Genomic DNA, 15,888 nt, shown 5'->3' with positions numbered 1-15,888 from the left:
ATATATTTCCTTCCCCTCTCCCTACCTGGTACCTTCCCTCCCCTCCCCCCCGCCCCAGGAAATCAAACACATTTAAAGATATTATTTCCCTCCTTCTACTAACTTGTAGTCATATTTTATTTTTATTTATATTGCATGGAAAAGCAAAATAACATTTTGGTCATACAGCAAGTCTGTGGTTGATTTAAGACTAGAGTGCAGGATGCCCAATAGTATCTCCAGTACAGAGAAAGAAAATGAAAGAAGTAGTGATTACTCTATCCCCCCATATTAATTTTTTAAAAATTTCTGCATGGAATTGCTTTCAAATTTGTTTTAAATAAGATATGACCAAAATCAAAACCCTTTAAGTGAGATATAACTATATTATCCTTATCAAGTTTTAAAATTTTGGTGATATTATATCTTGTGGAGGAATGCTGCTGTCTCACCTCCCCTTTCATTGCAACATAGCAATGCAACCAGTTGCATTTCAAAATCTCATATCTGGAATGAAGCTGGGTTAGGTCTTTGGCCTTGGGAAGAATGTGGCATCCACCTAATGACTCTAACTTCAGACATGAAGCACAAACATGTAGACAGAAACAGTGGAACATTCCCTTTGGTTTGTATATCTGAAGAGAAACATTTAGTCTCTTCTGTCTAGCACTAAGTTCATTGAAATTTCATTTTTCTCTTTGGACAGGTTTGTGTGTGAACAAATGTATAGATATATGTGTGTTATGTTATTGTTATATGTATGTTATATATATGTTAAATATATGTAAAATTTTCTATAGGGAATGAAAAAGAATCGAGCAGATGCAAAAAAATGTGGTCCTCTTAAACTGGCTGCTTTAAATGGATTATCCTTATCTAGAATGCCCTTGCCTGATGAAGGAAAGGAAGTGTCAACCAGGGCAACCAATGATGAGAGGGTAAGTAAAGACAAGTTTTGATATTATATACTCCTACTTTAATGATAATAAAATACTATAAAAAGAATCTCCACAAAGTATTATTAAATGCCATGGCTTTAACAAATCTGATAGCAACAATCTAGGATTTTGAAATTCTGTTATTTGGCAAACTTAGAGATAATGTCATAAAAACGGAAACATTTAAAAGTGAGAATGCCTCAAAAGATTTTGTTTGTTATTTTTATTCTATGCCAGGCACCTTTCTGTTTTATTTGATTTTTTAGAGTTTGAAGGACTGGTAGCAGATATGTATAAGTGACTATGGAAAAAAAAAGAAACAAAAGTGATGCCATTTAAATGATTAATTTTTCTAGTTCTGTTCCAGTAATTTTTTCATTAAATGCTGTTTTTTGTAATCTTGTTTTAAAATTTCAATTATATGTTTTATTTAGATTATATAGTTCTTTCAAGATAGATACTTTTTTGGTGAAACTTTATTGAATAAATATCAGTCATGAGCTAGGCTAGTATAAATGAATTTGCCTATATGTCAAAGGTTCTAGATATTTGCCATTTTTTTCTATATTGTTTTTCATAGCATCAAATAATAAAGCATTAATTTATAGTGACTGAATTAATCATATCTTCTTCAACTTGCTCTTTTCTTGGAAAATATTTTTCTTCCTCTTTGCTCATAAAACTAACTTTGTACAACATTACTATAGCCCAATCCTCAATTTAAAGCAGGAAATATTCTTTATCTTCCTAGTCAACGACTTATTTTCTCATCTTTAAGGCTTCGTCTGTGTGTCATATCATGTTTCATAGAATATTTTTCCATTGGTATTTCATTTTCCTTTTTAAAATTTAATTCATTTTGGGGTCATATTTTATATTCACAACTGTCTCCCTCACTCCATCTCAAACCACATTAGACAAGGTCACCATTTGACACAGATACACACACACACACACACACACACATACACATATAAAACACCATACTAGGCATATTTCTACTTATTAGTTCTTTCTCTGGAGGTGGATAGCATCTTCCTTCATAGTTCCTTTGTAGTTCACTTGAGTATATATACTACTCAGAATAACTTAGCTGTTCACAGTTATTCTTCATTTTTTTTTCATTTTTCAAATGCTTTATTAATTTCTGATTTACATAATTAATTTCTGCCAGATTTTGAGTTACAAATTTTCTCCCTGTTTTTCCCCTACCCACACCCCAGAATAGCAGTCCCACAGGATATCCCCTCCTCCAATCTGCTCTCTCCCATGTCTTCTCCCATACCCCCTTAGATTTTTCCAGTAGGGCATGGTGGATCTCTATGCCCCAGTGCCTGTATATCTTCTTTCCCAATTACATGTAAGATAGTATTAATAATAGTATATATGTATATATAATTTTAAACATTTGATTTTAAAACTTTGAATTCTAGATTCATTCCCTTTCTCCCTTGTCACCCACCCTTACTGGGAAGATAAGCAGTTCAATATAGATTGTACATGTGTAGTGAATGCAAAACATTAACGTAATAGATAAATTATAAATGACTGACTATATTTCCCTCCCTCCTATCCCACCACCCACTTGTTCTATTCTCTACTTTGATCCCGTCCTTTGCAAAAGTGAGTGCTTCTAACTTCCCTCCCCCCCAACCTGCCCTCCTTTCCATCATCCCCCCTCTCATCCCCTTCCCCCTACTCTCCTGTAGGGTGAGATGCCCTATTTAGTGTGTATTTCATTCCCTCCCTGAGCCAAATTCAGTGAGAATAAGGTTGACCCATTCCCTTTTGCCTTCCTATTCTTCCCCTCCATTGTAACCCTTTTCCTTGCCTTTTCTTTATGAGATAGTTTACCCCATTCTGTCTCTCTCCATCTCCTCTCATTATATTCCTCTCTCACCTCTTAATTTCCCCTTTTAAGTATCATCCCTTCCTATTAAATTGGTCCTTTGCCCTCTATCTATGTATACCTGTAAGCATATATACACACATTCACACATGTATTCATATGCCCGATACCCTCTGATATAGACATGTATATATATATATATATATATATATATATATGTATATATATATTTCTTTTCCCTTCAACTGTTTTCATACTGAGAAAAGTTTCATCAATTACAATTATCATTTTTCCATGTTTGAATGTTAATAGTTCAACTTTGATCTGTGGCTTATGATTTCTTTTCCCTGTTTACCATCTCAAGCTTCTCTTGCTTCTTGTATCTGGATGTCAGATTTTCTATTCACCTCCGGTTTTTTCATTAAGAATGCTTGAAAGTCCTCTCTTCTACCGAATGACCATATTTTCCCCTGAAAGATGATACTCAGTTTTGCTGGGTAGGTGATTCTTGGTTTTAATCCCAGCTCCTCTGCCCTCCGGAATATTCTATTCCAGGCCCTTCGATCCCTCAGTATAGAAGCTGCCAGATCCTGTGTTATCCTGATTGTGTTTCCACAATATTCAAATTGTTTCTTCCTGGCTGCTCAAAATATTCTCTCCTTGATCTGGGAATTCTGGAATCTGGCTATAATATTCCTAGGAGTTTTCTTTTTGGGATCTTTTTCAGGAGGTGATTGGTGGATTCTTTCAACCTCTATTTTGCCTTCTGGTTCTAAAACATCAGGGCAATTTTCCTTGAGAATTTCTTGGAGGATGATTTCTAGGTTCTTTCCCTGATCATGGCTTTCAGGTAGTCCAATAATTTTAAAATTATCTCTCCTGGATCTATTTTCTAGGTCAGTGGTTTTTCCCATGAGATATTTCACATTGCCTTCTGTTCTTTCATTTGTTTAGATCTGTTTAACATCATCTTGATTTCTCTTAATGTCATTAGCTTCCCTTTGCAATCTAAATCTGAGGGTATGATTCTCCTCGTTGAGCTTTTGAGATTCTTTTTCCATCTGGCAAATTTGTCTTTTCAAGGCATTCCTCTCCTCACTGCCTTTTTGAGCCTCTTTTGCCATTTGAGTCAGTCTGTTTTTAAAGGTGTGGTTTTCCTCAGTCAGGCTGTTGACTCTCATTTCCTAATTTTCTTGCATCGTTCTCATTTCTCTTCCCATTTTTTCCTCCACTTCTCTTATCTGCTTCTTCATCTTCTCTATGGCCTGTGACCAGCTTGTATTTTCCTTTGAAGCTTTTGGTGCAGGAGTTCTGACTTCACTGTCTTCCTCTTGTTCCATGGTTTGCTCCTTTTTGTCCCCCAAATAGGAGTCTAATGTTGGAAACTTCTGTTTGTTTTGCTTCCTTTGTCTGGTCATGTGGCTCTCAGTCACTTGACCCCTAGGTTTCTTGCCACAGTAGAACTCTGCCACCAGACAGGGGAGCTTTTGTCCCAAACACTGGGGTTTTCTCAGCTGTTGGAGGTATTAGTTGAGTGCCCTCTCTGAGGCCTCCACACATTCTGGCAAGCTATGACCCATCCCAGGACCTTCACCCTATACCGCGATCCAGGCAGGTTCAAGCAAGAGTGATTACGCAGACTGGTTGCTTGGTCCACCTACACTCTGCAGGCCAGGAGCTGAAGCTGCAAGGTGGCGCCGGTGCAGGGGACTCAGAGGCTTCTCACCCCAGGGCAAAAGCTGATGCACTCCCACTTACTGGTCCCAGAGTCCAGACTGCACTGACCTCTCACTTTGTCCTTCGCATCCATGTGTTGATGAATCTGGAAATGGCCACAGCTGCTGGTGATCTGGAGTCCCTCCTGCTGGTGGCTGGTCAGGCCCACCCTGGGGCTAAAACCTCAGCTCACCAGTGGCTGGGCTCGGCTCCCAGAGCGCTGTGCTGGCCGCTTACTGCCGGCCTGCCAGGCTGTCGTCAGCGGGAGGTTAGCTTCTCTGTGTCATTTTGTGGGTTTTGCAGTTCCAAAGTTTGTTTAGAGTCCCCTTTTTACATGGTTTGGGGAGGGTGGAAGCCAGAGCCCCACGGAGGTCCTGCTTCTACTCTGCCATCTTGACTCTGCCCTCATAGTTATTCTTTAAACAATATTGCTTTTACTGTATACAAAGTTCTCTTGGTTCTGCCCATTTCATTCTTCATTGTTTCATGCAAATCTTTCCTTGTTTTTCTAGAAACAACCTACTCATCATTTCTTACAGCACAGTAGTATTTCATCATAATATATACCACAACTTGTTCAACCATTCCTCAATTGACAGGCAACCTGGCAATTTCCAGTTTTTGCTACCAAAAAGAGAGCTGCTATAAATATTTTAGAACACATACTTTTCTTTTGCTTTTTCCCTTATCACCTTTGGAAACAAAGCTAATGGGGCACTGCTAGATCAAAGGATATAGGCAGTTTAATAACTCTTTGGTCATAATTCCAGATTGCTCTCCAAAATGGTTGGATCAGGTCACAGTTCTACAAACAGTATATTAGTGTCCTAATTTTTCCACATCCTCTCTAATATTTGTCATTTTCTCCTTCTATCATTTAAACAAATCTAGTAGATATAAGATGATATCTCAAAGTTGTTTTAATTTGCATTTCTCTGATCAATAATGATTTAAAGCATTTTTTTCACATGACTATATAGAGCTTTGATTTCTTCATCTAAAAACTGCCAGTTCTTATCCTTTGACTATCAATTAGATAATACCTCATATTATTATAAATTTGACAAAATTCTGTATATATTTGGGATATGAGACCTTTATCTGAGAAACTGTCTAAATTTCACTCCACTTCCCCCAGTTTTCTGTTTTCCTTCTAATCTTGGCTACATTGGTTTTATTTGCACAAACCCCTTTTAATTTAATGTAATCAGGAGAGGATTCTGAGAAGATGGTGGAGTATGTCAGAAAACTTTTGACAATTTGAATTTCCTCCACAAAAAAAACGGCTCTGGGGCCATCTCCATTCGTCCTGATTTATATCTTGCCACTGGACCAGATGGCTCTGGAGGAGAAAGTGAGGTTGATGACTTTGCACAACCTTCCCTCACTTAAATCCAATTCACTTGCACGTCTTGGCATCATCTTCCTGAAGCCATTGGTCCTCTTTGAGAAAAGGACAAGAAACAACAACATTAACAAGAAACAAGAACAACAGACAAGACAGAACAAGACTTAGAGCAGCAGAAATAAACACGGGGTAAAGGAGTTGTCCCCCTGAGACAATTTGAGAAGACCCCAGGAAAGACCTGACCCCTGGGGGGGTGGTTAGAAGTTGAGGAGGTTTGACCTGAGTCAAGTGAAAATGCCTCCCCACCAACTGTAGAATCAACAAAACCACAAATCCTGGGGGCAGCTGAGTTGAGAGGCAACCTCAGCCTTAGAAATTTTCCTCTCACAGACAGTGTGGGGGTCTGAGGGATGAGAAGGAGAAGATTGAAGAACCTTCCACTGTCAAGGGACACCAAGCACAGCTATGCTGACTAGACCTGTCCTGGACTGTGGCTACATGGAGAAGGAGCTAATACACACTTGGTGAGTATACTACTGAGGTGCAAGGACCCTGCTGGCTGTGGACATTTGTAGGAGAGCAGAATTCTTGGTTTTCAGTTCTGTGGCAGAGAGGATAGCTGTAGTTTGCAGCCACCAGAGGGACCACAAGGAACAAGATCATTTGCAGGACAGCATGGATGAGGGCCCTAGCTGTGGCTTAGGAATGGAGAGGAGAGCCCAGGGTTTGTTCCAGAGACAGATCTCATAAAATAACAATAAGAAGGACCTGAGGCTTTGGAGCATCATTCCCCATACCTTGGGACTACAAACTTGACTATGCTAAATAGCTGCTAAAAACAACATAAAATAAAAAATAAATAAATGAAAATGAGTAAGCAAAGGAGAAGGAACCCAACCATAAATAGTTACTATGGGGATAGAGAAGATCTCGGTTCATATTTAGAGGAAGAAAATGCAGCTTAAAAAGCCACTTCTTTTTCAGTGAGAAACATCAAATGGTCCCAAGTACAAAAAGAATTCCTGTAACAACTTTAACAAGATTTAAAAAATCAAATAAGAGAGATTGAGGGAATATTAGAAAAAAAAACAAAAGCAATCCAAGAAAATCAAGAAAATTATGAAGAGTCAACCAACTAGAAATAGAGAATAAAAAGCTTAAAGAAGAATAATTCTTTGAAAACTAGAATTGGGCAAGGGGAAGTCAATGATGTTCCAAGACACCAAAAAATCATAAAACAAAATCAAAAGAATGAAAAAATTGAAGAGAAAGTGAAACAATGTCATTAGAAAAACAACGAATCTGGAGAACAGATTAAGGAGAAATAATATAAGAATAACTGGTCTACCTGAAAATTACAATAAAAGAATTTTGATACAATATTGCAAGAAATTATCAAGGAAAATTGTCTTGAAGTTCTAGGACAAGAAGGCAAAGCAGAAGTAAAACAAATCCACTGATCACCACCTGAAAGAGATCCCAGGAGGAAAAATTACAGGAATATCATAGCCAAGTTTCAGAGCTTCCAGGTTAAGGCGAAAATACTGGAATCAACAACAAAAAAAAACAACTTAAATATCATGGAGCTACAATACGGCTTACATAAGACCTAGCAGGTACTACATGGAAAGACCATAGGTCTTGGAATACTATATTCCATAGAGCAAAAGAGCTGGAGTTATGACCATTTACTCAGCAAAATTAAGTATAATCCTGAATGGAAAAAAAAAGATATTTGACAAATTCAAAGACTTTCAGGTTTTTGTGAAAAACAAAACAAAACAAAACCCTAGAACTTAAGGGAAAATTCAACATATAACATCCAGGAGTAATATAAGGTAAACATTAAAGACCAATTATAAAGAACTCAATAAGGTCAAATTGTTTACTTCACGTATGTGAACAATTTAATGTCATAAAAATTATCTATTTTGTATCTTACAGTGCTCTCTGTCTTTTGTTCATAAATTCTTCTCCTATCTATATGTCTGATAGGTAATATGTTTCATGTTCTTCTAATTTACTTATTTCCCTTTATATGTAGGTGAAGTATCTATTTTGACCTTATCTTGGTAGATGGTGTAGGATATTGGTCTATACCCAATTTCTGCCAAACTGCTTTCCAGTTTTAACCTTTTTTTTTTTTACACCAAATAGTGAATTCTTATCCCAAAAGCTCAGATCTTTACATTTGTCAAATGCAAGGTTATTATAATCATTTACTACTATGTATTGTATTTCTAATCTGTTTCACTAATCCACCTTTCTATTTCTTAGCTAGTACCAAATAGTTTCGATAATTACTGCCTTATGATATAATTTAAGATCTGGTACTGCTAAACCTCCTTCTTTTACACTTTATCCATTAATTCCTTTAATATTCTTGGCCTTTGTTCTTCCAAGTGAATTTTAAAATATTTCAATAATTTTTTGGGGGGTTATTGGGATAGAGCATTGAATAAATAGATTAGTTTATTTTTTTTATTTTGGCTTTTTAAAATTATTATTATTATTATATTGGCTTTGCCCACCCATCAACAATGAATATTTCTCCAATTATTTAAATATACCTTTTTTTTGTATAAAAAGTGTTTTATGATTAAGTTTATATCATTCCTGGATTTGCCTTTGCAAGTATACTCCCAGGTATTTTATTTTGTCTGCAGCTATTTTAAATGGTTTATTTCTTACTACCTCTTTTTGCAGGGTTTTGTGATAATATATGGAAATGTTGATTTGTATGGATTTATTTTATATCTTGTTACTTTACTAAAATTATTTATTGTTTCAACTAACTTTTTAGTTGACTCTCTAGGATTTTCCAAGCATATCATTATGTTATCTACAAAAAGATAGTTTTATTACTGCATTGCCCATTCTGATTCCTTCAATTGCTTTTTCTTTTTTTTATTGTTAGCCTTTCTCATATAACATTGAGTAATATTGGTGATAATGGGTATCTTTGTTTCATTCTTGATCTTACCAGGAAGACTTCTACTTTGCCCCCATTACAAACAGTTCTTGTTAGTGGTTTTAGATAGATGTTTCTTATCATTTTAAGGAAAAATCTATTTATACCTATGCTTTCAAGTGTTTTTAATAGGAATGAGTGTTGTATTTTGTCAAAACCCTTTTCTGCATCTATTGATTTAGTCATATGATTTTTTTTGTTACTTTTGTTATTGATATGTAATCAGTCTTGATTTTTTTTTTCTTTTTGGAGGGGGAGGGCAGGGCAATTGGGGTTAAGTGACTTGCCCAAGTCACATGGCTAGTAAGTGTGTCAAGTGTCTGAGGTCACATTTGAACTCAGGTCCTCCTGACCCCAGGACTGATGCTCTATTTACTGTGCCACCTAGCCACCCCTATAATCAGTAATTTTAAATAATTTTCCTTATGTTAACTCATCCCTATATTCCTGATATAAATCCCACTTGGTCACAATGTATAATCTTTGTGTTATATTGCTGTAGTGTCCTACCTAATATTTTATTTAGTATTTTTGCATCTGTATTCATTAGTGAAATTGGTCTATAATTTTTCTTTCTCTATTTTTTGCTTTTCCTAGTTTAAGTACCATATTTGTTTCATAAAAGGATTTGTTGGTATTCCTTTTTTGCTTGTTATTTATTTATTTAATATTGTATTTACTTGTTCTTAAAATGTTTGGTAGAATTCACTTGTAAATCCATTTGGTCCTGATGCTTTTTTTTCTTGGGAAGCTCATTTATGGCCTGTTCAATTTTTTTTAAAGATAGGTTTATTTAGCTATTTTATTTCCTTTTCTACTAATCTAGGCAGTTTATATTTTTGTAAATATTCTTCCATTTCACTTAAATTGTTAAATTTATTGACATACAATTGGGCAAAAGAACTCCTGACAATTACTTTAATTCCATCTTCATTGGTGGTATATTCACCCTTTTCATTTTTGATATTAGTGATTTGGTGTTTTCTCTATCATTCTCTCTTAAAAAAACCATATTAACCAGCAATTTATGTTATATTATTTTTTAAAAAACCAACTCCTAGTTTTATATATTACTTTAATGATTTTCTTCCATGCCTTTTTTTTTTTTTTAACTAATATCACCTTTAATATTTAGGATTTCAAATTTGGTGTTTGAATGTGGATTTTTAATTAGTTCTTTTTCTTTTAAAAAAATTGCATACTCAACTCTTTGGTCTGCTCTTTCTCTATTTTATTGATATAAGCATTTAGAGATATAAATTTTCCTTTGATTACTGCTTTTGCTGCATCCCATAGGTTTTGGAATGTTGTCTCATTATCATCATTCTCTTTAATAAAATTATTTATTGTTTCTGTGATTTGTTCTTTAGCCTACTCATTCTTTAATATTAGGTTATTTAGTCTCCAGTTAATTTTTAATCTGTTTCCATGGTCCCTTTTTAAATATAATTTGTATTGCCTTATGACCTGAAAAGGATGCATTTAGTATTTCTGCTTTTCTGCCTTAACTATAAAGTTTTTATGCCCTAATAAGTCAGTTTTTGTAAAGTTACAATATACTACTGAGAAAAACATGTATTTCTTTCTATTCCCATTCAATTCTCTCTAGGTAGCTATCATACCTAGCTTATGTAAGATTCTATTTGTCTCCTTGACTTCTTGGGGTTTTTAAAAAATTATTTATCTAGTTCTGAGAGGGGCAGGTTGAAATCCTCCATTATTATAGTGTTGCTATCTATTTCCTCCTATAATTCATTTAGCTTTTCTTTTAAAAATTTGGATGCCATAACATTTGGTGCATATACATTTTGTATTGATATTATTTCATTCTATGGTACTTTTTATCATAATGTAGTTTCCCTGTTTATCTCTTAATTAAATCATGTTAGCTTTAACTTTGTCTGAGATCATAATTGCTACACCTGCTTTTTTTTTGCATCAGCTGAAGCATAATAAATTCAATTCTAGCCTTTTATTTTTACTCTATATGTATTTCTAATGTTTAAAAGTGTTTATTATAAACAACATATTGTAGGATTCTGGTTTTGAATCCATTCTGCTGTTTTTGTTTTATGGGTGAGTTCATCCCATTCACATTTAAAGTTATAATTACTAGTTGTATATTTCCCTTCATCCTATTTTTCCCTCACTGCTTATCCTCCTCCCTTTCTTTTTACCCTATCCTTCCTCAGATGTTTAATTTATGTCTCATCAGTGCTTCCTTAATCTGTACCCCTTCTAAGAATCCTTCCTTTATCTTATCCCCCACCGCTTATTCTAAATTTGTGTGCCCTTCTAAGAGTCCCTCCCTTGTCCTATCCCCTCCCCTCCCATTATTTTGTAAATTAAGAAGATTTTTATACCCTTCTGAATGTATATGTTATTCCTTCTTTAGCACAGTTCAACTGCAAATAAGGTTCTAGCACTACTAGCCCTCCATTCTTTCACTATAACAGTTCTTTCATTTACACCTCTTTTGTATGAGATAATTGCTTCATTTTACTTCTTCCTACCCAATTTTATTTTTTAGGATCATCCCTTCATGCTCCACTCAACCCCAAATCTTCTATGTATGCTCTTTTAAACTACCCTAGTAATGATAACATTCTTAAGAGTTACAGATAATGTTTTCCCATATAAGAAGTAAACAGTTTGAACTTCCATGTTCCTTCAAATTCTCATAGGTCAGATTTTCTGTTTAGTTCTGGTCTTTTCATTACAAATACTTGAAAGTTCTTTAATTCATTAAATCTGATTTTTTTCCATGCAAAATTGCACTCAGCTTTGCTGGGTACGCTATTATGGGTTGCAAACCCAGTTCCTTTGCTTTTCTGAATATCTTATTCTATGCCAGTTGGTCTTTTAATGTAGAAGCTGGTAAATTTTATGTTATCCTGATGTAGCTCCACAGTATTTAAATTGTTTTTTTTCCTAGTTGCTTGTGATATTTTCTCCACCTGGGGGCTTTGAAACTTGTCTATAATATTTCTGTGAAATCTTGGAATATCTTTCAGGTGGTGATCAGTAGATTTTTTTCATCTGTTTTACCCTCTAGTTCTAAAACTTCAGGGCAATTTTCCTTAGTAATTTCTTGAAGTATAGTGTTTAAACTTTTTTTATCATAACTTTCAGGTAGTCTGACAATTCTCATGTTATCTCTCCTTGATTTATTTTCTAGGTCAGTTTTTCTATTGAAATGTTTCACATTCTCTTCAATTTATTTTGATTTTGTTTTATTATTTCTTGGTGTCTTATGAAGTCATTAACTTACCCTTAGCCAATTCTAATTTTTAAGGAGTTATTTTCTTCCATAAGTTTTTAGTCTCTTTTCCAATTGGTTGACTTTCTTTTCCCAACTTTCTTGATTTTCTTGTATTGTTCTTATTTTTTTTTTCTCTAATTTTTCTTCAGCCTCTCTTATTTTAAAGTCTTTTTTAGGTTCTGCTGAGAACTCTTTTTGGGCCTATGGTCATTTTACATTTTTCTTTGAAGTAAAAGTAGCTTTTTTGACTTCACTCTCTTCTGAGTTTGAAGGCAGATCTCTTTGTCACAATTGTAGCTATCTTGGTCATATCTCTTTTGTTTACTCATTTTTCTCCCTGGAGCTTATTTCTTGCTGTTAACTTTGTGTTAGAGTCAAACTCTAGTTCCAGGGTGTGGAGGATAATGTTTCAAGCTTTGGGTTTTTCATTTTGTTGTTTTCTGAGTTCTATCTTAGGGCCTGACCTCAGGTATTCCTCTCTGCCCCTAAGTTGCGACCATGGCCTCCAGCAATGTTGTCACCATAAAAACTCTTACTCCCTCTGCTCCCTCCCTCAGTGACAAGTTTTAGGTTACCTCTCTGCTCTGGAACCAAAAGCAAGAACTCTGTTCTCCTGTGAGTGACTACAGCCAATAGGGCCCCATCCTCTGCAACCACACTCAGTAGTGTCTGCATGCTTTTTCTTGCTCACAGCCTGGGATTGTATCTGATCAGTGCACCTGTGTCCCATTCTAGCGCTAGAAGAAGGCTCCTACAGGAGATTTAATCTTCCCCTCATCAGCTGTCTATTCCCCACACTGTTCATAGAGAGAATGTTCTTGAAGCTGAGTCTGTGGTCAATACAGCTGCCCTCAGAGCTTGTTGATTCAGGGGTATCTTCCAGGGGGTATCTGCATTTCACTCTGACAGACCATCACCCTGGGAATTCGGGTCTCTCCTTATGTCCTCCCAAATTGTCTAAGGCTGACAACTGCTCTACCTTGACTTTTAACTATTTCTGCCACTCTAAACTCCACTTTGAGGCATTACTTTAAATTATTTGGGGAATTTGGCAGAGCCAGGTAAATTCCTGCCTCATTCTGCCATCTTCCCAGAATCCTCCTCATGTTTCATAGAACCTCAAAATTAGAAGGTGTTTTAGAGGTTTTCTGGCCCAACTCTGGTCTAGCCTAAAGCATAAATACCTTCTTTAACATTCCCCAAAGTGATCACTCTAAATCTGCTTGGAATGGGGCTGTTGAAGCAGCTAATTCCATTTTGGGATACCTCTTACAAAATTTTCTGTTATGTTGAGCTGAAATTTACCACCCTGTTCCTGCTACCTTTTGATGCTAGCTCAACTCTCAGGTCTAAGCATAACAAATCTAAATCCTTCTCTCCATGACAACCCTATAAACCAAACATTACAATTGCAGTTCTTCTAAGCCTTTTCTAGGTTAAACATCTCCAGTTCATCCAGCCTTATTTTGTATATCATGTTCTTCATTTCTCCTTGCATTTTACATAGAATCATTTTTATATTACAGTAATGCTAGGTATGTGGGCATAAGTCCAAAGCAAAAACAACTGAAAACTATCCTCTTTTCTGTTAATTCCTTTTAAATAAAGATTTGAGATTGAAATCACTAAAGGTGCACACTTTTACATCATTCAGTGTAATCTTTTTTTTTTTCAGTGTAAAATTCTGGAACAGCGTTTAGAACAGGGAATGGTATTCACAGAATATGAACGCATTCTAAAAAAACGGCGGATAGATGGGGAATGCGCAATAGCACGACTCCCTGACAATGCAGAGAGAAACAGATTCCAAGATGTGCTCCCCTATGATGATACCAGAGTAGAACTGGTCCCAACCAAAGAAAACAATACTGGTTATATCAATGCATCACATATTAAGGTGAGATAAAAATTGATGGTACCTAGATTTTTATAAATGATGGTAATGTGATACGGATAAGGGATAGAGACTGGACCTTTCATTTAATTGGTATCAGACGTTCCTGAGTGAGGAAACTTTTTCTACTAATGCATGTGTGCACCTTTCATGTAATTTATAGTCTTAGAGAATTTCGTAGGACAGTGAGAGTTTAAGTAACTTGTTCATTGTTCAAAGTTACATAGCCAATATGTTTCAGAGCTGGTACTTGAACCTAGATCTTCTTAGTTTTAAGGTCAGCTGTCCACTGTCTTAACCTATTACATCTTTCTGGCAAGGTGACAATTACAATAATATGTTTTCATATAGTCTGTTAAAATTTTCAAAATGCATTCCTCACAAAAACTGGTGAAAGTAAGTGTAGTATATTATTATCTCCATTGTACAAAGGAGAAAACTGAGAAAGAGTATTTAAATGGCTTGCCAGTGGCCACATGACTTGTAGATGTTCAACCAAAAGTCTCAAAATGTATTATAAGTATTAATTTTTTTTAGTATTAAAAGTATCCTTCTAAGGTAAATGGTTTTTATTATGGGCTCCCATTTACAAGTGATTAAACCCTTAAGCCAAAATCAAATCTTGTTCAAGAGAATACTTTAAGTAAAGATATGTCTGTTTGATATGTGGCAAAGTAGTATGCTTCCCAGGTAAGTACTGTGAACTCAGGGGATGCTTAGAAGATTTTTGGCCTATATCTAAGAATAAAATCTTGGTCTTTTAATCCATGTTTCTCATAACTTAAAACCTTTATCCCAGGTGTAGTTCGTCTCATAACATCCATGCATGTATTTTCATGTATTTGGACAAGGGTACCTCAGAGTCAATCTTGATGATAGTGGAAGCATTCTCTCAGAGAGTACAGACTGTTCTGTGATGGCATACCTTCACAAGCTACCCATAATCATTCCAGAACATCATTTGGCTCTTTGAAGAAGCAGTGCTACCTATTTCCTGGAGACAACAGTGTTGTGCTACCCAACCATAGTAACGTCAGAATCATTAAAATGGAAGAAAAAAAAAGATGACTCATAATGAGTGGGTGAACAAAACCAGATGCTTCTTTTTCCTCTTTCCCCTCCTACTCTTGGCTCATATTGACACAGTTTTTGAGGTCACTGTTTTCAGGAGAGAATTCCTTTTGGGCCCTGAATAAAAAAAGAATTTATGGGAGGATTTTAAAATCTCTATTCCATAATGCATTCCTTTATTCATACTGTTCCATTAAAGGAGGTTGATGTGTTCATCCACAAAAAATCAGCTCCATTCTTCACTGGGGCTTGGAATTGACTCTGGGCTTTCAAATACTACACTGGAATTCTAACTCTGGTAGGTTCTACTGTTCTGGAAGAGCTATAAATCTAGTTCCAGCAATAGACAACATTTGCTGTATAATAACTAATTCATCTAAAATGATGAGGTTCTTTACAAGTGGGTTGGCCATCAAATGATACATGTTTGCCCTTAGTGATTGATGAAACCAAGAAAAATACAAAATGGCACTATCTAATGTGATCCCCTTCCATCTTTCAAGTGATGATAGCGGTGTAGCTAAAAATAAGGGGAAGGGATACTAAGAATCACATAGTTTAAACTGTTAGTACTTTCCTTAACTATTGTCCAGCAACAAATGGGTTAACATTGTTGGAGAACTGAAGAGAACCCTATGTACACACAGCTTTGTATCAGTGAAAATGCTCTCTAATTTCCCAACTTGAAAAACTTAAAAATTAGAGCTCCCTGCCTTTTCAGGAAGTTTTTGACCCAGCTCATTCTAGCTCATTGCCATTGTAATGTACAGCATTTATTCCTGCAGCAGATGTGTACTGATGAGCTACTGGTTTAATTTTCCTTAAACAAAGGGGCTCAGATCCCTGTTAGGGACTGTTTT

General features: G+C 35.6%; 1 protein-coding gene across 1 annotated transcript in view; it reads left to right on the top strand.

Moving 5' to 3' along the window:
- Positions 1-15,888, top strand: part of PTPN21 (protein tyrosine phosphatase non-receptor type 21) — a 115,717-nt gene that overhangs the window by 88,418 nt on the left and 11,411 nt on the right. The window contains exons 14-15 of the mRNA XM_069092382.1: positions 780-917; positions 13,739-13,960. Coding sequence (XP_068948483.1) covers positions 780-917; positions 13,739-13,960 — 360 coding nt within the window. The remainder of the gene's footprint in view (positions 1-779; positions 918-13,738; positions 13,961-15,888) is intronic.

The sequence above is a fragment of the Petaurus breviceps genome, unplaced genomic scaffold, assembly GCF_028583685.1.
Source record: "Petaurus breviceps papuanus isolate PSGF00001 unplaced genomic scaffold, PetGlider_PUasm1.0 189, whole genome shotgun sequence".
Lineage (NCBI taxonomy): Eukaryota > Metazoa > Chordata > Mammalia > Diprotodontia > Petauridae > Petaurus > Petaurus breviceps.
This window is presented reverse-complemented; position numbering and strand designations above follow the sequence as displayed.